The 23,113-nt window shown below is 38.0% G+C and overlaps 2 protein-coding genes across 2 annotated transcripts in view; both read right to left on the bottom strand.

The window, feature by feature from the left end:
* Positions 1–1,478, bottom strand: part of slc23a2 (solute carrier family 23 member 2) — a 36,758-nt gene extending 35,280 nt beyond the window's left edge. The window contains exon 1 of the mRNA XM_087787823.1: positions 1,208–1,478. The gene's annotated coding sequence lies outside the window, so the exon portion shown is untranslated. The remainder of the gene's footprint in view (positions 1–1,207) is intronic.
* Positions 1,479–2,650: 1,172 nt separating this feature from the next.
* The window catches only part of LOC148087376 (calsenilin-like), a 125,032-nt gene continuing 104,569 nt past the window's right edge, over positions 2,651–23,113 (bottom strand). Inside the window, exons 5-10 of the mRNA XM_087787786.1 lie at positions 7,474–7,598; positions 6,183–6,252; positions 5,942–6,120; positions 5,780–5,884; positions 5,653–5,715; positions 2,651–3,735 (exon numbers count right to left, since the gene is read on the bottom strand). Coding sequence (XP_087643912.1) covers positions 3,688–3,735; positions 5,653–5,715; positions 5,780–5,884; positions 5,942–6,120; positions 6,183–6,252; positions 7,474–7,598 — 590 coding nt within the window. The 3' untranslated portion in view covers positions 2,651–3,687. The remainder of the gene's footprint in view (positions 3,736–5,652; positions 5,716–5,779; positions 5,885–5,941; positions 6,121–6,182; positions 6,253–7,473; positions 7,599–23,113) is intronic.

Below are 23,113 nucleotides of genomic sequence, written 5' to 3'. Positions count from 1 at the left end.
CAAAACGGTGTCGAAGGAGACAGATATCATTTGAACAAGGAAAATGTACATAAATAACTTTGAAATACACATAATAAAAGAGACTATCACTGCCGTCTTTACACAGTTGTGTTGTGTTGTGTTGTTGCATCTTAGTCAACACAATAACGAGTTTACTTCAGAGGAAACAGAAAAGGGGAAGCAGCAACAGTTATTAACAAATAATGACTAATATGCAACATGTACTGTAGTAAATACATATTTCTCTCTATTATAATGACTAATATGAACATGTACTGTAGTAAATACATACTTCTTTCTATTATAATGACTAATACAAACATGTACTGTAGTAAATACATACTTCTGTCTATTATAATGACTAATACGCAACATGTATTGTAGTAAATACATATTTCTGTCTATTATAATGACTAATATGAACATGTATTGTAGTAAATACATACTTCTTTCTATTATAATGACTAATACGCAACATGTATTGTAGTAAATACATATTTCTGTCTATTATAATGACTAATATGAAACATGTATTGTAATAAATACATACTTATGTCTATTATAATGACTAATATGAACATGTATTGTAGTAAATACATACTTCTGTGTATTATAATGACTAATATGAAACATGTATTGTAATAAATACATACTTATGTCTATTATAATGACTAATATGAACATCTATTGTAGTAAATACATACTTCTGTGTATTATAATGACTAATGCGCAACATGTATTGTAGTAAATACATACTTCTGTCTATTATAATGACTAATATGAACATGTATTGTAGTAAATACATACTTCTGTGTATTATAATGACTAATGCGCAACATGTATTGTAGTAAATACATACTTCTGTCCATTATATTGTGTCAAGAGATGAAAAGTATACATTATTACAACAAGTATAATAGGTAAACATGGAGGATATTAAGACTACAGGTAGATAAACACAATGTATTTAAGCTGTGAAAGTTAAAAGACCGAATAATACAATTCAAAAAAAGAGGATTTTAAGATTATAGTCTGACATTATGGGATGTTCTCTCGGCTGCTCGGAGTGTCCTCGTGTGAACCTCCAGAGGTCAGGAAACGATGCTAAAAGGTACCGTTTGGTTCCTGGAGCTTCATTTAACTACATTTAACCACATTGAGCGACCCGTCCAGATGTTGGCTCGTGAGCCCGGCCTGGTCCACTCACCTGCGGGCTGGTGCTGCTCAGAAAGATGGACCCTCGGACAGGAAGTCGGCGAGGACTCGGAACCACGAGCAGGTTCTTCTTCGAGAGCGACTGGACCTGCGACAGGAGCTGCTTCTCCCGGGACTGGTTTCCTAACAGCTGCCTATGGAGGCTTTTTTTTCCCCTTTTTTTTTTTTAGCTCTTTCATAAAAGCCACGGGGTTGATGTTGTCACCATGGCGCATGCGCACGCCCCTATCTGACGTAAGGCGATGACAGCGCGGGGAGTCTGACCAATCAGGGCCAACGTCGCGATGACGCAACACGGACAGAATCCACGGCGGATTTTTTATTCTTCCTTTTATCCATGCCCACTTATAATCTCCTTAAATATAATCATGCGTATGGGTTTTTAATTATTTTAAAACTGCACTTTTTTATTTTTTATTGGAAGCTTTATTTTTTTTAGACACTGCCATCTAACGGCCATCTTGTCGTACTGCCAGCGCTGACCTACATGACGACCCTGATGTATGATGGGAGATAAAAATGCACTTATTTGTTCAGGCTTTTCCTTGATTTTCTGGAACTCCTGTTGTGTTCCCAGTTTTATCTTGATCTTTAAAGTATATATTTTATTGAGTATTGATTTGATTGTTTAAGCGCTTTGTGACCCTGGTCTGGAAAATCGCTATATTGATGAATAAAGCTTTTCTATTCTATTCTATTCTATTCTATTCTATATTAATAAAAATGACTTACTTACTTATTTACTTAAATATTTTCCATTCGTCTCACTGACTTACTTAAATTATTTAATAATTTCATTAATACAACACGTGATCTCAGTCTTAATATGTTTTTTATTTAAAAACCTCTTTGCAAAAATGATTACGTTTACTTTTTTATGGTTTCAGCCGAAACAATTTCATAAAAAACAACATTATAATTGACTACTTTTATGAGAAGATTAAATGGATTTGTATAGATCTTATAAAAGTTCATTAAAAAAAGGAAAGGCCGGTAATAAAACTAATGTAGAAGTTATAATAATCAATTACTAAAGAACATATTGGAAATTAAATACATCTTTTAAATCTTTAAGAAGAGAGAATAATAGACGCGAAATGAGTCATTAAAGCATTTAAACCTTTATGTAATGAGTTGCAAGAATACATGAAGAATTCATAGAAAGCAGTTAAACATTCGAGTAAGAATTTAAATCAATACGTTTTGTAATTAAGATGTTGTACAACTTTCAAGAGAGGTTGTGAAAGACAGAAATTATTTAATTTTTCATGTGTCATAACAAGTTATAAACACAAGTTTTTAATGGCTCAGCTTGTTCCACAGGATTGACAACATTAAAAAAAAAATACTCATTGTTCACACTTCCTTCTGTTTTATAACTTGACTCTTGACACATTTTGAGGAGTAAAGAAACAAGAAAGAGTGAGTCAGCACTTTTTGACAGCAACTTTAATGTCAACATCAACTCATATCAATCAACACAAAGATCCAAACGGTTCTGTACATGATCGTGTGGCACTGACGGGTCAGCATGCTCGGGTTCACACGCACATATCAAAACTATATATACGGAAAATATATAAATAATCTTTCGGGATAAACAAAGGTTCATATTCACATTGAAAAGTCGTGTTAATGTCTCTGTTATTCATTTTTTATTAGGGTTTATTTTGTATGATACATGCGAAACAATAGTTTTTTTTATTCAATATACTTTATATTTTTCATTATTTAAACCAAAAAAAAACAACGATATTTTTTTAGATTTCAAATCAATATATATACTTAGACAAATAAATAAATAAATATTTTGTTTGCATTTTTCTCGCTGAAAAATATCATTAAAGGTGAGAAATAAACAGCCATTTTGAACCGAGGCCGGTTAATGTCAAACGATAGTTTCCATCACAGACAGAAGAAGAAGAAGAAAGAAACACAAACACTGCTGTCGTCTACCAGGGGATCTACAGTGTGTCGTCTTCGTATTATACGTCCTCATCCAAAGATTAGTGCAAGCTAAGTTCACAATATTTGATAACAAACATGCTGTTGTGTCTCTCAGGGCTACAGGTGTGGAGCGTGTGGTCCTGAAGGTCAGTGGAACTACCACCACGTACTTTGGCATGTCTGGCAGTTTCACAGAACTACATGTGCACTCAAGGCTGGGGGGGTGTGTGGGGGGTGATGATCCGTTAATGCCTTAATGTGTGTGTGTGTGTGTGTGTGTGTGTGTGCTGAGAGCCGATCCATGCTTGTTTCAAAAGTCCACGTCTCCACCGGCGCCACGGGTGACTCAGCAGCAATTAAATCCCCCGTAGGATGAAGTGGATCGACATGTGGGCGTGGCCACCAGGAAGCTCAGATTTAGGACCTTTTTTCATTCTGTACATGACATGCGTCTAGTGTGTGTCGATGCTGTGTGTTCGGGTGGGTGAAAGTGTGAGTGGGTGGATGTGGCGTCTTCCCGGATCCTCAAATGACATTTTCGAACAGCTGCATGGAGTTCATGATGTTCTCGTCCTGAAGAAACACAAAGAAACGTTCATCACATCTTTTTTATTGAAAAATAAAGTAGTGTTAAACCCTGTCAACAGCCTGAGCGACTCCTGCCGGGAATATTGGTTTCTGCTGGAGATTTTCTGTGGAATTCACTCGGATGTTTTTGTACCGTTAGCAATTAGCTTCTCCAGAGATCCAAGGTGTATCTCAAGGCTCCATGCTAGGACCACTTTAGTACCTATCAGGTTCAACTCAATCACCGAACGGAATAAAACACGAAACAGTGTTGGAAATCTTTAAAAAGTCATATAAGCCTCACCTGTTGCAATGCATCATGGGACTTGAGTGGCAAAGGGACTTTTATAATCATCAGAAAGTTTGTTCTCAAACATAACTCAACACTTTCACGTCTCTTTGTTCCATGTTTTAACGTCTTATTCTGAAGTAACTTCTCTGTTATCCTTCCGTGAAAGGAGAGAGCAGGAAAGGATTGAATGGAAAGTCAAACTGTACCTTGTTATCCAACGATTAACTTCATGTAAGACGTGTTACAATTGAGCACAAAACACTTTCCCAAACATCTGACCTACATAGTGGCATAACAGTGTTGACATGTCTTAGATCGTTAATCCACCTTAATCTACTTTTTGTTCGCTCTGACTGCAGTGGGAAATTCCCAGTTGAGGTTTGATGAAGCTCGGATCTGTTTGTCTGCCTCCTTTATTTCACTCTAGAGAGAGATGCGTCACTTCTGGTTCAGACGGATGAACGGAGGGATGAATGGATGGATTAACTTGACAGGTGAATGGATAGGTGGATGAATGGATGATAGATGGATTGATAGGTGGCTTAATGGATGATAGATGATGGATATGTAGATGAATGGATGATAGATGGATTGATAGGTGGATGAATGGATGATAGATGGATTGATAGGTGGCTTAATGGATGATAGATGATGGATATGTAGATGAATGGATGATAGATGGATTGATAGGTGGCTTAATGGATGATAGATGATGGATATGTAGATGAATGGATGATAGATGGATTGATAGGTGGCTTAATGGATGATAGATGATGGATATGTAGATGAATGGATGAATAAAAAGATCATAGATTGATGGATGGTAGATAGAATGAATTAAACAAAGGATTGTAGAATGATGGATACATGGGTAGATATATTGATTAATATATTAATATATGTTAATGAGTGTATAGATGGGTAGATGGATGGATTGATGGGTATATTGGTGGATAGATGGATGGGAAGTTAGATGGATGGTAGATAGATGGGTGCTTGGATAGGTAGATGGATGGATGGATGGATGGATGGATGGATGGATGAGTAGATAGAGGAATGAATTGTTGGAAAGATGGATGGGAAGTTAGATGGATGGGTCGATGGGTAGATTGATGGATGGATGGATGGATGGATGGATGGATGGATGGATGGATGGATGGATGGATGGATGGATGGATGGATGGATGGATGGATGGATAGATGGGGAGATGGATGGGTAGTTAGATGGATGGATGGATGGATGGATGGATGGATGGATGGATGGATGGATGGATGGATGGATGGATGGATGGATGGATGGATGGATGGATGGATGGATGGATGGATGGATGGATGGATGGATGGATGGATGGATGGATGGATGGATGGGGAGATGGATGGGTAGTTAGATGGATGGATAGATGGATGGATGGATGGATGGATGGATGGATGGATGGATGGATGGATGGATGGATGGATGGATGGATGGATGGATGGATGGATGGATGGATGGATGGATGGATGGATGGATGGATGGATGGATGGATGGATGGATGGATGGATGGATGGATGGATGGATGGATGGATGGATGGATGGATGGATGGATGGATGGATGGATGGATGGATGGATGAAAGCAGGATCTTCTCTCACCTTCTGGCAGGTCTCGATGAACTCCTCAAGGGTCACGACACCGTCTCTGTTTCTGTCCATTTTCTGCTCGAGACAAACATCTGTGACCAAACAGTGACGACGACGATGACCTTCACCTGAACATCACCTGGAAGAACTTGTCCACGTGTTCTGACGGCGCGTCGTCGCGCACGGACGGGTAGGTGTACCTGCCCATCATGTCGTAGATGGACTTCATGATGGCCAGCATCTCCTGCAGGAGGAAGAGCAGGAAGTGAAAACACGCTCGTCAGGTCACGACAAAACCCACCTCCTTGGTGATGTAGCCATCTTTGTTGATGTCGTAGAGGTTGAAGGCCCAGTTGAGCTTCTCCGTCACCGAACCTCTCAGCAACACCGAGAGTCCGATGACGAAGTCCTCGAAGCGGATGGAGCCGTTTCTGTCCAGGTCGAAGGCGTTGAAGAGGAAGTGGGCGTAGGTGGTGGCGTCTGTGAAGACACGTGAGGTCAGCAGATCTGAAGATCTAAGCAGGAGTGTTGCCTTCACTGACCTCCTTGTGGGAAGAACTGAGCATAGATGGACTTGAACGTCTCCTCGTCCACCAGGCCACTGGGACACTCCTGCACAGTTACGCTTTATTTCAACTTCACTTTCACTTCTGATCATATGTCCATCCTTCTTGTAGGAACCTTCTGACATTTTTACCCATAAAACCTCAAATACGAATTTTAAGATTAAGATTCATCTGATACTTTGATGGTATTTTTGTCTCTTGAATCAAAGCTGAATCATTATTTATGGACAGTTTAACATCTTGTGATTTCCTGGATATAACAAAGACACTGTTTCTTTAAAAAACACCACTCAAACCAACCAGGAGCCAAGGCATCAAGCAGATGATTATTGTTTATTGCGCGTAGTAGTAGTAGAAAAATAAGCTGACGAGGCATTTTCCTGTGTGTAGCAGCAGTGTTTGATTTGAGACAGTACTACACTGTCCAAATTTGCACACTGCGCAAGTAAGTGCACTGTCTTTCAGTGTACTTTAAAGCAGTGCACTTGGAAAAGTGCGAAATTTGAGACACCGAACAGCCGTTGCAACACTATTGTCGACACTTGACAGGGCTTTACATCAATACAGACAAGTTATTAAGTTGTGTTTTATTGTGTTATTACTGTTGTTTTGTGGTAAAATTAGTGTTTTTTCGAGACATTTACGTCAGTATCTGCTCCAAAGACGTGTCGTCAGTGACGTAGCTTCAGTTTAGTGTCATCTACGTCACTAAGATGGAGGACATTGAGGGTGCAAAGCGTCCATCGATCCACACTCAATTTTCTGTCCGTTTGAGTGCCTATTGCACACTACATTTTCACACACTATTGCTCGATCTGGGACACAGCCTCGAATTGGTTGATTTGAGCTTGAGAAACGTCCAGAGCTGTGTCTCAAATCAAATACTTCTCTTAGTGCACTGGAGGTTAGTATGCATCAGTTTAGTGTACGTACTAACTAGTAACTCATTCTCCACAGATAGTATGTCTCAAATCAAACACTGTTGCTACACACTAACAGGAAATGACGCACGTTTCAGCTTCTTATTAACGATGATTTCAACCAGCTGTATAAACACTATCGCCACCTGCTGGCAGCACGTTTCGTTTGGATCAAGAAATATGAGAAACTCAATATACACAAGATATTTACTCCGGTATCAGCACCGAAGACTATGCATTTATATATATATATATATATATATATATACGTATATAAAAATACTTTGCGTATGCAAGTATGCAATTTGAGACACCTCTCAAGTGTTAGCATTAGCATTAGCACGTACGTTCTTGAAGCCTCTGTACAGCGACTGCAGCTCCTTCCTGGTGAACTTGGTCTGGGTCTGGAGCTGGTCCAGACCCTCGGGCTGGTGTCGCACCGTCGACAGCTCCAGGTCACTGTCGCTGCTCTCTGTCGGAGAGAGAGACGGGAGAGGATGGATGGAAGGTGGAAGAGACGGATGAAGAGAAGGAGGAAGGACGGGGAGTGTAGGGGGTCATTCAGGGAGGGTCAGGGGTCACACGGAGGGGGTCAGCCAAGAACTGTGCCGGAGCAACAAGAAGGAAGGGTTGTACTTTCTTTATGGCGGACGAGTCAACGATTCGTTGACCTTTTTCCCGATAAGAGAAAGCAGGAGGAGACAAAACCAAACAGGAAGTTCCTGCCAATCATCCAAGAGTTCGGGGCGTCAGCGTCCACACTTACCGTCTGAACACAGAGAGACGCCCAGATGGAGAGAGAGAGAGAGAGAGAGAGAGAGAGAGAGAGGAGGAGGAGGAAGAAGAGAAGACAAAGAGACACGTCAGATCAGAGAATCAAAAAACCTCCTCTAGAGCTGAAACCAAACAATGAGATGTTGACCTTTGAACCCTCTCAGGCCCACATGTGACACCGTCACTGATGGGTCAACGTTTCTTACTTTTTGTACAAGAATAATAATAGAAAAAAAAAGAATAAATAAAAAAAAAACAACCTTTTTTTCCGTGTTGCGTTCAGTGACACGTTTATATCTGATGTTATGAATCCATAACACGACGACGTTTAACAAGTACATCAGAGCCACGAGAAGATTGAATTTAACATTCAAAATGTTAACTTTTTAACTAAAATGTTACTTTTTTAAACTAAAATGTTACTTTTTTAAACTAAAAATGTTACTTTTTTAAACTAAAATGTTACTTTTTTAAACTAAAATGTTACTTTTTTAAACTAAAATGTTGCTTTTTACACTAAAATGTTACTTTTTTAAACTAAAATGTGGCTTTTTAAACTAAAATGTTACTTTTTTAAACTAAAATGTTACTTTTTTAAACTAAAATGTTGCTTTTTAAACTAAAATGTTACTTTTTTAAACTAAAATGTTACTTTTTTAAACTAAAATGTTGCTTTTTTAAACTGAAATGTTACTTTTTAAAATAGTTCAATTATTTTTTGAATAACTGAATTCAACATGAATGTCTTTATTGAAAGGTTAAATTTGTTTTTATTTTATAATTTAATTTAAAAAAAATATTCCACATTCCAAAAATGAATGATTTACTTACTACTAAACATACACATCTTATTTATATTCTCATTTAAAGTGTATTTAAAGAGATAGTTTTGCTATGATTTGACCCTTCAAATAAAATGGAATTAAATCGATTTTTGAATTTAAATATTACATTTTTAAAAGTTATATTATTTAAAAGAAACAAAACTAATTGAAACTTTTAAAAGACAAACAAATAAATACAATTAATTAATAAGAGAAAATGTTCAGTTTAAATTGAATTTAATCATCAAAAAAATCCAAAACTATTAAATACTTAGACAAAAAAACAATATTACAATTAAAATGTAAAGTATAAGTATCAACCATTCAACATTCTGATGACACTGATATACAAAATATATATATATTTATAAAACTAAATTAAAAGAGGGAGGAAGAAGTTTTACTATAAGTGGAAATAAACATTGTTAATGTAAACATAAACACACAATAATGACATTAAATGATTTGATTCTATGTATGTTTGGTTAAAACAATCTCAATAAAGTGTAAAAAACAATACTTTACTCTACTTTATTTAGTTTTACATGGGAAACAAGTACTTGTAACTAAGACCAAAGCAATGGATTCAAACGCCACGAGCGGCAGTGACGCCTCAAGCTCTCACCGGTCTCCGTGATGTCGATCAGGCCCAGCAGGTGCATGAGTTTGAGGAACATTATGACCAGACACACGATCCCCACCGTCTGCAGACCCTCCGTCTCCCACCTGACGCTCATCCTGCCGTCCTCGCCGTCACCCGGACCCTCCAGCGTTCCCCCCTTGATGGACCTTCTACAGATCCATGATGCTCACACGTCCTCCTCACTTTTCTTCTCCTTTCTCCTCCACCTTCCTGTCGTCTCCTCCTCCTGTCACTCACTCTGTCACTCACTCTCTCTCTTCTGCCCCCCCGACACCCCCCCCCCCACACCCCCACCCCCCCGTCTGTGATTGAATGACTTTTTTTAAACTCCTCTGATGGACTTGAAGAGACTGAAGAAGTGGATCAAGTCAAGAGCAAACGAACAGAGAAAAATGGATTGGAAATTGTGAGGAAATAATTTAATTCTGATAATGACAGAAATTAAAATGTTTGTCGCTTCAAGTAAGACTTGAAATAATAATAATAATAATAATATATATATATATATATAATATATATATATATATATATATATATATTATTATTATTATTATTATTATTATTATTATTATTATTTCAAGTAAGACTTGAAATAATAATAATAATAATAATAATAATAATATATATATATATATATATATATAAGAAATATTTTAATAACATATTTTAAATACCAAAACTGTTGGAATTAGATAAAAAAAAGGTCTTAAAATACAAAAAAAAGTATCACCAATATATAATTAGAAAAGAACTAACTAATGATCAAAATAAGTGAGAAATAAATAGTTTAATTACATTTGTTTATATCCAGGATGTTTTTAAATGTTTATGCTTTCAAGAAAGAATGAAAAATATTTATTTTACTTATAAAAATGTATTTTAAATTATATATAACGTTGTGAAAAAATATTTTTTATAATGTTATTGTTATTTTTAAATTCATTTATAAGCAACATTGTATGATTTAAATCAAATAATAATAATAATAAAAAATTAAAAAGAAAACACATACATGTGGACTACATGTCCTCGAGTTAATATCTAAGTAGAAAAAACGAATAATTAAATTTGTTTTACTTTATTTTATATTTTATTTATATCATATTGTTTTATTTTTACATGTTTAACTGAATATGTTCACAATTTAAAGTAAGAATGAATGAAATTCAATTAAAAACCATCAACTTTTCATTTATATAAATGTATTTAAAACTCTACATTGAATATTATAAAAATATATATTTGCTCAATCGTTTGAAACTAATAAAATATCAATTAAAAACTACAGGTCCTCAAAGTACAAAAAACGTATCACTCATATCTAATTGGTAAATAAGTAAATATTTATCAAAATAAAAGAGAATAAATACTTTAATAACGGTCTCTTTAAAGCTGTTGTAACTTTTGTATGTTTAATTGAAAATATTTACTCTTTCAAGTGAAAATGAATGAAATTTGAATATAAATGTATAGAAAAGTATGTAAAATTAAATGTGTAATATCATAAAAAATATTGTTTTATTAGCAAAACTGTTAGTAATACAATAATACAATAAAAACAATAAATATACAGTAAATAATTTAATATAAACATTAAAAAACATTTAATTATTGGATTAAATATGTCTTAATTATGTTGAATAACACGAACAAAGACAATTCGATCAATTACATTCTATTCAAATCATCTAGTTACCGAGGCCACTCTGGACAGGTACTGACCACTGCGGTCAACAAAGGCTGCAGTCGTGCAGCAACAGGAGCCAAAAAAATCAAACTTCTCTTAAAACTCGACTGTCAATCATCTCGTGACCTGCTTCTCTGGACGTCCTTGAGAGTCTTGTGAGAACAGATTTAACAGCACGAGCTCTCGGAGGACTCGGTCCTGCTGCTCTGGTTCTGGAATAACTTCTGCTCCCTCTGGACCTGAGACACTTCTGTCCCGGGATCAGTGTCCGCTGCTGCCCTCTGGCGGAGGCGCGAGGAATCACATGATCTAAACCTTAATATTAGTGATGACGAAAAATAATGATAATATCACGAAAAACTGATGATGTGATGACGTGTAGACAGTTCATCGCGTCATCGGAAGATTAACAAAAGACGATAAGAAGACAAAAACCATCAGGATCTGAATCAATAAGTCTATGAACACGGAAAATAAGTCCAGCCAACATTTCAAAATAAAAGTCTCAGAAGTGTTTATAAAGGTCTGGGAAATCAGTTTGAGCGTTTATGGAGTTAAAAAGTGATAAGGTATGCTAAGAAAAAAAAAGCACAGAAAACAACAACAATTAATATCAGTTATAAATCATTATTAGTTTCAGTAAAATATATGTTTTAAGATTTAATTTTTGAAATTTAATTTTTTTTCCCCAATTCAATCTCTTGCTTTTTTATTACTTGTTTTCAAAAAGGAAGATAAACGTCCTTACTTTTTTATTTTTTATTAAAATTTCTAAAAGAGAAACGTATAAACGTACAACATTTTTTGTTTTTTTATTTAGCTATTATTATTATTTTTTGTCATTTAAGTATTATTACTTTTTTTTTCAACTTAAATAGTAATAATTTGTTTTTATTAAACTGTTATTTACACAGTCAAAAATATTAGTTAGTAATTCACATTGACTTGATAATTAAAATGTAATTTAACATGAAAAAAGGGACCAAAACCTTCACTAACCCCTGGTGCAGGGACCGGAACTAACACTTTCTAAAAGGTGTTTTATTTTGAAAAACGCTGGTATTTTCCCTGAAATAACATTAGTCTGTGACTCTTGACACGTCATGACTTTTTTTTAAGTCAAGTATATTAAAAAAAATACACTTAAAAGTGTATTAAAATAAAAAAAGTATTGAAATGTTACATTTCAAATGTATTTATTTTATTAAATGGGTTTTAAGCATTAAATGATTAACATGAATTAATTGAATGATTTCAATATTTTCCTAACAAATTATTTTCCGGGTCTTTGATTTAATATTGAATATTGAATATTGAATATTGCGAGGACGTAATGACTGCTGGCAAGTTTAATAACAACACAAAAATGAACACTGTGAATATTTGCATGTTAATTGTAAATAAAATAAAATAATTGATTTACTTTATAATAAGTAATATATATAATAAATTAAATATGATTTAAGATATAACAAATCGATAAAGTTCTGTCGAATATCAATGTATTAACCTGAAAACAAATATTGCGAACAAATGTTTTGATATTTAGTTACACTCGACCGACGTGTTCCCCTGAAATAGCTGCGATGGTGGATCCAGGATCTAATCGGGGGTGACCAGCGTCCTTCAGAGTCCAGACTCCATATTTAGTCCGGTTCAATACTTCATGCATAATGGATGCTAAGAAATGCTAAACCAGGGTTTGGACCGGGCTGGTGGGCGTGAGGAGGGGGTGGAGGGTGGCAGGGGGGGGTCTGTTGTCGAGAGCTAATGTGCCTGTAAAGGTCTTGGCACACTGACCGCGGGCCACTCTGGCTGCCCCCCCGCCCAGAACCCCTCAGACGAGCAGGATCACCCGTAGACACGAGCCGACGCTGGGCTGCTGAAGAATGTGCTCATTCAATAAAGTCACCCTTTTAATCAATGAAACATTACTATGAAATGAACGACTCAGCAACTCTTTCTAAACTACACATTTGACTCACTTGGTCACATGACCCTGCAGGAGAAAGATCAGCCAATCAGGGGTTGACAATATCATGCTGTAAACAAAACTACAGTTTATGTTTTCTTCCTTCATCGATGCTGCCATAAATCTTCCTAAAACATTATTTATTAACATTTCTTTGACATAATTGTTTCAGTATCGTGTTCACTGCCTTATATAAAAGTTAATAAATAATGTTTTTAGTAAAGAATTTAGATTTAATGTGAACAATTTTACCACTAAACTTTAGCTTTCTGCTCTTTCATACAAAGCTTATTATAATTATTATTATTATCTTGGATTATTTTAGCTAGTTTTTAATCTTCCTTTTTTTTCTAAACATATTTTCATTGAATTATCTTACATTATCTAATTATCATTATCTAATTATCTTAACCTTTATTAAATACAATTACATATTACATTTTCTATTAATTTAAATTCAGAAATATCTAATTGCATCCCATAGAACACTCGAGAGACTTATGTCTCTCATCTGGCCTGGGAATGCCTCGGGGACCCTCCCTGAAGAGAGGACGGTAAAGGGCTGCTGCTGCTGCAGATGCTGCCCCCTCGACCCCTGATGAAGCGGAAGACGACGAATATGAAGATCTACAGATAAATAACATAGAGCTCTGGCGTCTGGGAGGGACTCAACGTAGGAGGAGGACCCAGGGCCGACCCAGGATAGATTCTTTGTTGCAGCCTAAATTCAAAGTTGTTGTTTTTTTTATGAAAGTGAGTCTTCTCATCTTATTGTTTCAAAATTACGCACTGATAAAAAAAGAAAATAAGAGGATTTTGAGTCTTTTTGATCGGCAGGTTGAAGAAGATTAAAGTTGATATTTTGATTTTAAAGATGTCAGTTAAGATAAGATAAGAGACTTTGATGTTTATGGAAGAGATAATTAAGATATATCGAGTCTTCTGGAGTGAAAAACAATATCAAAAATCTAAATAATACTCCACATAGTTTGGTAAATACACATTATTTTTCGGGCCACGACCTTGACAACATGTTTGACAACCCTGTACTGAGAAGAGTAAAATAAAAAAAGGTTTTGCCTTCTGGCTCGACTCATTTTCCTCGTCACGAAGAGTCTTAAAAGAGACGCACAATCGTCGACTGCGTTGTGTTGGACTTGTTGTTCAACTCCTTGGATACAAGTCTAACACCTGTCAGGCGGGACTCAGGGCAGAGCGGCCCTTACCTTCAAACGAGGAAATGGGCTCCAAGATGCCAAACTGTTTGAGGACCGCCATGAACAGGATGATGACCACGCCGATGGCAAACAGCTCCATGCCTTGGATCCCCATAGTTGCAGCGTGGGGGGGTGGGGGGGGGTGGTCTGGGACAAATCCAGGCAGAGGGAATGTGGGCTGATGAGTCACCAGGGTCTTCGTGATGGATCCAGGAAGTGTCTCACGGGCCACAGATCCAGCATGAGTGTCGACTAGGGAGTCTGGAAATCCATGAAGGCCGACTTATAGGGAAGAACGTCCGGAGAGAAAATAAATGTCCCGAGCGTCCGACTCAATTCTCCGTCTTGGATCCAAACATTCCTCACGTCATGGTTTACATCACAACCTCCAGACGTCTCTGAGGAAACCAGAGCACTTCGGCGTCACTTCTGCATCCATCGTTCCCGACTCCTCTCTTCACGGGGACCAGATCGTCGGGGCCCGGCGGAGGCCGAGCCAGAGTTCTCACCTTCCATAACATCAACAACCATCAGCCGCGGAGAATAAATCAGTCCAGCACATGATTCTTCCCCGAGGGCTCGGCTGAGAACCCGAACCCTGCTGTAAATACTCCCCAAAATATTTACAGTCCAGAGTCGTTTACGTACGAGGAATACCTAAACGTTGGGGGTGGGGGGGGGGGTCATAAATAGTCTAAACTTCTGGGGCGATTTGATCCGATCTCTCATCCAGGCCGGTCCAGATCCAGGTCCAGATATGGTTCCAGAGAGAAGCATTAGTGAGAGAGATCCTGGGAAAGTGACTGGAGCTCAAGACCTCCTCCCCGGGTGAGGACCTCCTCCACACATACCTCTCCCTCCTCCTCCCTCCCAGGGATCTGTTGCTCCTGAACCCCCCCTGGAGCATCCTGTCTCTATCACCACTGCACCTCCTCTCGTGACCACCTCCTGCTCTACTCTTATTCCCTCTGAGGTCCCAGAACTTTGGTTAACCACAGTCCTTCTCGGTGCACTTGCTCCTCGCCCCCCCCCCCCCTGGACTGACGGGAAAAACAGGAAACGACAATCAAAGACGTGGAGCGACAAACACACAACACCAGCTGCTTAGAAACACTAAAAGCACAAACGTTTGATTTTGACTTTAGACGCTGACGTCCATAAGTCTGTCGCGATTTATGGTTATTTTCTCTCGGAAAGATTTGCACAAAATAAATCACGTTAAATAGAAATAAAATGATAATTAATCAAGTTTATTGTTGATGTTTATGAAACAACGTAAATATTGTATGAACTGTATCTTTTATTTCTATTTATATACAACTAGAAAGGCAGCGCATACTGGAGGTCTTAGAAAATATCAAGCGATACTTTATAATATTGTTTGACTGTATCGATAGTTCTTTTTGGTTTACGGTTCAATAAAGTGAGTTTAACGTAAAGATTTTTTTAAATGTATTTATTCACAATTAACATTCAAATATTCACGGCTTTTGTTCATTTTTGTGTTGCAGTTAAGTTTCTGGTTGCTAGATGGCAGCAGTCATTGCGGCAATAAAATCCAGGCGCTGAGAACGAGAGGATACGGTCGACTCCAGCAGCGTTTAGAGCTGATGTTTGGACATATTTTGGTTTCAAAATTACCGTATTTTCCGGACTATAAGTTTTTTATTATTATTATTATTATTATTATTTTTTATAAGACGCAGTTTTTTTCATAGTTTGTCCGGGGGTGCGACTTATACTCTGGAGCGACTTATGTGTGAAATTATGAACACATTATTACTGGTGTATAATTTTACATGTTATTTTCACACTAAACCTCAAGAGGGCGCTCTAGGCCTGTGTTGATAATTTTGACGTAGAAGAGGAAGCGCCGCATCTTCTACCTCCGGAGTTAGTTAGTTGTTTAAAAGTGACACCGAGGATGAAGATCTCATTGGATTTGAGTTATTTGGAGTTACACGGATGGTTTGGTAAACTTCTTAGTTATTTATGCTATAGTTCTCTGAATAACTCTTAATATGTTATGTTAACATACCAGGTTCTCAGTTGTGTCATGTAACGTAAGCATACCGTACAATTATTCAGCCTGTTGTTGCCTTTATTCTATTTTTATTTTAAATTGCCTTTCAAGACGACATGTCTGTTCTTGGTGTTGGATTTTATCAAATAAATTTACCCCCAAAATGCGACTTATATCCAGTGCGACTTATATTTGTTTTTTCCTTCTTTATTATGCATTTTATGGCTGGTGTGACTTGTGCTCCGGAGCGACTTATAGTCCAGAAAATACGGTAAGTCTTCCTCTCCAAGACGCACTAAGTCCCTCATCATGACCATGTTTTCAATTTATTACTTTAGAAAGTTGCTCTGAAATCTGCGCGAACGAGAGGTTACGAGAGTCCATTATGACATAATAACAATGGCTTCGCTCCTCCTCCAGCCAGCAGTAATCATGCCCGGCTTTGTTTATAAAACGAGTCCCTTGGAGGTGGAGACCTCCGGGGTTGATGACGCGCGGTGACAAACCTCCATGTTTGACCAATAACAGCAGAGTGGGCGTGGTTATGGGAAACAAGATCTCCAGAAAATCAAAGTGTTTTCAGTGGGCGGAGCTTAAGAGTTTTGTACAAACACACACTGACGATAAAATAGAGTCACAACATCTATTTAAGACACACTTGCATCTACACATTAGTTGACTTGGGTCATAATTCTTACAAATGGAATAAAGGATCAACTTTAGTACGAAATATTAAAATGAAAAAAGTGAGGAACAAGAAATATTTAATAGTATTTTATGTGTGTATCGACAATATCCTCGTGGCTGAGAGTGAAGGTCGTCCTGAGAGACAACATCAACTACACAACAAGTGTGACACCACGGTTCGTGGGGATTAAACCTCAAACCTCAGGACGGAGCGATGACTGCGCACCTGCTAATGCGTCCAGATGAGACGTGGAGCGTGTGCGGGCCCGCGTTAATGCACCGGATCGATACCTGGTGGCGCTGTGACGGCAACACCTTCTTCTGAGATCCTCCAGAAGAAAAGAAAATGAATAAACGCTGACCTTTCTCAGCAGAGACAGAAGGTCGCGGAACGAGTCAGGTGACGACAGGTGAGGTCGTGTGAGGATCTACTTAAGAGCTGCTGTGGTCAGTGTGTGTGAGTGAGTGTGTGTGAGTGTGTGTGAGTGAGTGTGTGTGTGTGAGTGTGTGTGAGTGTGTGTGTGTGAGTGTGTGTGTTCTTCTGGACCATTAGGACTCTTAGAAAAGCTGCTGACAAACACAAGTCCACACTCAGAGAAGATGGATGGAGGCTCAGCACTTCACTTAAGAACAAACCTGGAGCTCACGCCACTGACCGTGACTTCTTAAGATCTTTGAGCAGCAACATCTGCTTTCCACACTCCGGGGCCCACAGGCTCTTACCCCGAATAGCTGGGACAGACTTTAGTAGCCCGCCTATGATTGACAGGCAACTAAAATGAACATTACTAAACGTTGTTTTTGTTATGAAAGGGATCGTTTAACGGTTGAATTCAGAGGTTATCATAAGTGTGGTGTTCCTCAAGGATCACCTTTAGTCCATGTTATGTTTCTAGATGCTGCAAAATAACATGATCTCAAACAAATTCCACGCATTGGGTCACAAGATGAAAATAAATAATTTCTTATACAATAAAATCTACTCAAGGACGAGCAATTACATTTTTTTATTTTTTTATTTATTTTAGAGTTTCAATATAAAGACAAATCTTAACTCCTTAAAAACTGATATGAAATCTAGACTTTAACTCTATGCAATTGTTATTTATTAGGATATCAATAAATGTTGTTTAAATATACTCAATATACATCATAAAAGTACTTCAGACAATATATGTATGTTCTCCCATTTTAATTTAACAACAATCTAAATAAGATAAGAAGTACAAAAGAGAAAAAAACAACAAAAAAACTTCTATTTAGGGTTGAAATTTGATTAAAGAATAAATAGGTATATACAAAATATTGATAGTAAGAATTCACAGATGTACACAAATGTAGAAGTTTGTTGTGTTTCTAGTTTTAAAGGACGTTAATAATGTAAATAAATAAATACAGGAGGAAATAAGTCGAGTAAAAACAAACAAACGAAGACAAAAACTCCTGAATATGAATGTTTCGACACATATTTATGTATTTAACAGATACTTTTTCATCTAAAGTGACACATTTTTTCCACTCGTTCTCGCACACAATCGCACACTGAGGGGAATCACTCACAGCACTCAGGGTTTAGTGCGTTGCTCAAGGACACAACGGCACAATCGGGAGTTCAACCCGCAACCACTGTAAAGTGTTAATACACACGTGTCCCCAACATGACAACACCCATGAACACAAGGAGAGACTAAAGGAAGATCTAAGAGGGTCCGAGGGACGAGTCCAGAACACCTGGGCCTACCTGAGCGGTGGTACCGGGCTGCACTGTGTCCACAGTGAGACAGGCAGCTGGGGCGAGTGAGACGCGTGCGGGCCTCCACCGACAGAGCTGCCATCACAGCCCCCATGATGCACCTGGACTAGCGATTGGACTAGCGACTGGCGGCGGCGGCGGCGGGAACGGATCTGTCCGAGCGTTCCGGGCGAGACCTCGGAGCTGTTCAGCCCAGGTGCATCATGGGGGTGATCGTCACGTTTCAGAACCCGTTTGAATATCCCTGGGCCACGTCAAAGCCAGAGTCAGAGACGGAAGGTTCTGAAGGATCAATTAAAGCCGGGGGTCCTCTGACCTTTCACATCACACACATCACACACCTCCGAGGTTCTTTTCTTCTCTCCGTCGACCCCCCTCGTCCCCCTCCTCACCCCCCCGCTGGTCCCTCAACACAGTCCACCTCACAGTGGAACTAAGTCTGGCTCAAAATGAAGGTGGATTCATGTGAAAGTTCAACTACAGTGTTGATGAAAGTGTGTCTTGTACAAAACTCGAGAATATCTTAAGCCCCGCCCACTGAAAAGACTTTCTGCTGTGATTGGTCAAACGTGGAGGTTCGTCACCGCACATAGTCTATCCAGGAAGTTTCCAACTCCAAGGGACTCGTTGTATAAACAAAGCGGGGCCGTGATTACAGCTGGCTGGAGAAGGAGTGAAGATGTTCCAAACTTGCTCGTATTGAGGGAATTACTGCATTCTGGAGAGAAATACTTGAATGTTTGAAACATGAGAGTGAGTCGGGAGAGTTTCTACGTTAGGTGACCTTGATAAAGTACAGAAGTCAATAGAGAGATGTAGGACAAACATAGAACATTAGGAAGCTTCAGTGACACATTTGTGCTCAGAAAAGTCTTAAAGAAAGAAGAAGAATTTCAACCTCAGGAAGAGTTTCACCTAAAACATCCAGAGTTTCATTTTTTTCCCCCAAAGGCTTGTCAAAATAAAAGCAAAGACTTAACCTCCCGGAAATGCAAGTCGATTTTAAATCTAAGCTCTTGTCCACCAGAGGGCGCTGCTCCCTTATGAACAACAGTCGTCCAGTCACAAGCAGGATGTAACCAGAGATGTAAACATCCAAAAGATGAGCTGAGTCAGCAGCCATCAGTTCCTGTGAGTGCAGCCACAAACAAATGCTCATGTGAAACCAACTCCTCTCACCTGCAGCACACCTGCATGAGAAGAGAAAACAAGTCAGGGATGAAGGCCGAGACACTGAGCAAACAGCAGCTCCGGGCGACACCGGAGGAGCTGCTGGTGTCGGACCCCATCCTCGTCTTCCTCGACGAACCTGCTCCTGGGATGAGATCTGAGAACCAGCTTCCTGTTGTTCACACGGACCGCACACGTGCGACAACAAGTTCAAACTTTGATTCATCTTCTTCTCTTTTAATCAGAAGTTTCACCTTTTGAATCGTTGTCGGCACAGAATTAACGGTTTAATTTCAAGTTATAATTTGGTTGAAAATAAGGGTTTGTATTGACAACAATACGGTATATCGTGATACTGTAGTAACAAGGATATATGTCTAGTATTGTCGAGAACTTGACTCTGGTGTTGTGATAGTGTAGTAACAAGGATATATGTGTAGTATTGTCGAGTACTTGACTCTGGTGTTGTGATAGTGTAGTAACAAGGATATATGTCTAGTATTGTCGAGAACTTGACTCTGGTGTTGTGATAGTGTAGTAACAAGGATATATGTCTAGTATTGTCGAGAACTTGACTCTGGTGTTGTGATAGTGTAGTAACAAGGATATATGTGTAGTATTGTCGAGAACTTGACTCTGGTGTTGTGATAGTGTAGTAACAAGTATATATGTGTAGTATTGTCGAGAACTTGACTCTGGTGTTGTGATAGTGTAGTAACAAGGATATATGTGTAGTATTGTCGAGTACTTGACTCTGGTGTTGTGATAGTGTAGTAACAAGGATATATGTCTAGTATTGTCGAGAACTTGACTCTGGTGTTGTGATAGTGTAGTAACAAGGATATATGTCTAGTATTGTCGAGAACTTGACTCTGGTGTTGTGATAGTGTAGTAACAAGGATATATGTCTAGTATTGTCGAGAACTTGACTCTGGTGTTGTGATAGTGTAGTAACAAGGATATATGTCTAGTATTGTCGAGAACTTGACTCTGGTGTTGTGATAGTGTAGTAACAAGGATATATGTGTAGTATTGTCGAGAACTTGACTCTGGTGTTGTGATAGTGTAGTAACAAGGATATATGTGTAGTATTGTCGAGAACTTGACTCTGGTGTTGTGATAGTGTAGTAACAAGGATATATGTGTAGTATTGTCGAGTACTTGACTCTGGTGTTGTGATAGTGTAGTAACAAGGATATATGTGTAGTATTGTCGAGTACTTGACTCTGGTGTTGTGATAGTGTAGTAACAAGGATATATGTCTAGTATTGTTGAGTACTTGACTCTGGTGTTGTGATAGTGTAGTAACAAGTATATATGTGTAGTATTGTCGAGAACTTGACTCTGGTGTTGTGATAGTGTAGTAACAAGGATATATGTGTAGTATTGTCGAGTACTTGACTCTGGTGTTGTGATAGTGTAGTAACTAGGATATATGTGTAGTATTGTCGAGTACTTGACTCTGGTGTTGTGATAGTGTAGTAACAAGGATATATGTCTAGTATTGTCCAGTACTTGACTCTGGTGTTGTGATACTGTAGTAACAAGGATATATGTGTAGTATTGTCGAGTACTTGACTCTGGTGTTGTGATAGTGTAGTAACTAGGATATATGTGTAGTATTGTTGAGTACTTGACTCTGGTGTTGTGATAGTGTAGTAACAAGGATATATGTCTAGTATTGTCGAGAACTTGACTCTGGTGTTGTGATAGTGTAGTAACAAGGATATATGTGTAGTATTGTCGAGAACTTGACTCTGGTGTTGTGATAGTGTAGTAACAAGTATATATGTGTAGTATTGTCGAGAACTTGACTCTGGTGTTGTGATAGTGTAGTAACAAGTATATATGTGTAGTATTGTCGAGAACTTGACTCTGGTGTTGTGATAGTGTAGTAACAAGTATATATGTGTAGTATTGTCGAGAACTTGACTCTGGTGTTGTGATAGTGTAGTAACAAGGATATATGTGTAGTATTGTCGAGAACTTGACTCTGGTGTTGTGATAGTGTAGTAACAAGTATATATGTGTAGTATTGTCGAGAACTTGACTCTGGTGTTGTGATAGTGTAGTAACAAGGATATATGTGTAGTATTGTCGAGAACTTGACTCTGGTGTTGTGATAGTGTAGTAACAAGGATATATGTCTAGTATTGTCGAGAACTTGACTCTGGTGTTGTGATAGTGTAGTAACAAGGATATATGTGTAGTATTGTCGAGTACTTGACTCTGGTGTTGTGATAGTGTAGTAACAAGGATATATGTCTAGTATTGTTGAGTACTTGACTCTGGTGTTGTGATAGTGTAGTAACAAGTATATATGTGTAGTATTGTCGAGAACTTGACTCTGGTGTTGTGATAGTGTAGTAACAAGGATATATGTGTAGTATTGTCGAGTACTTGACTCTGGTGTTGTGATAGTGTAGTAACAAGGATATATGTCTAGTATTGTCCAGTACTTGACTCTGGTGTTGTGATACTGTAGTAACAAGGATATATGTGTAGTATTGTCGAGTACTTGACTCTGGTGTTGTGATAGTGTAGTAACTAGGATATATGTGTAGTATTGTCCAGTACTTGACTCTGGTGTTGTGATAGTGTAGTAACAATGATATATGTGTAGTATTGTCCAGTACTTGACTCTGGTGTTGTGATAGTGTAGTAACAAGTATATATGTGTAGTATTGTCCATTACATGACTCTGGTGTTGTGATAGTGTAGTAACAAGAATATATGTGTAGTATTGTCGAGTACTTAACTCTGGTGTTGTGATAGTGTAGTAACAAGTATATATGTGTAGTATTGTCCAGTACTTGACTCTGGTGTTGTGATAGTGTAGTAACAAGGATATATGTGTAGTATTGTCCAGTACTTGACTCTGGTGTTGTGCTAGTGTAGTAACAAGTATATATGTGTAGTATTGTCCAGTACTTAACTCTGGTGTTGTGATAGTGTAGTAACAAGTATATATGTGTAGTATTGTCCATTACATGACTCTGGTGTTGTGATAGTGTAGTAACAAGGATATATGTGTAGTATTGTCCATTACATGACTCTGGTGTTGTGATAGTGTAGTAACAAGGATATATGTGTAGTATTGTCGAGTACTTGACTCTGGTGTTGTGATAGTGTAGTAACAAGTATATATGTGTAGTATTGTCCATTACTTGACTCTGGTGTTGTGATAGTGTAGTAACAAGTATATATGTGTAGTATTGTCCATTACATGACTCTGGT

This window comes from Callionymus lyra, chromosome 1 (genome assembly GCF_982586985.1).
Source record: "Callionymus lyra chromosome 1, fCalLyr1.hap1.1, whole genome shotgun sequence".
Classification (NCBI taxonomy): domain Eukaryota; kingdom Metazoa; phylum Chordata; class Actinopteri; order Syngnathiformes; family Callionymidae; genus Callionymus; species Callionymus lyra.
Note: the sequence above shows the minus strand (reverse complement) of the source record. Positions and strands in the feature narration are given on the sequence as shown.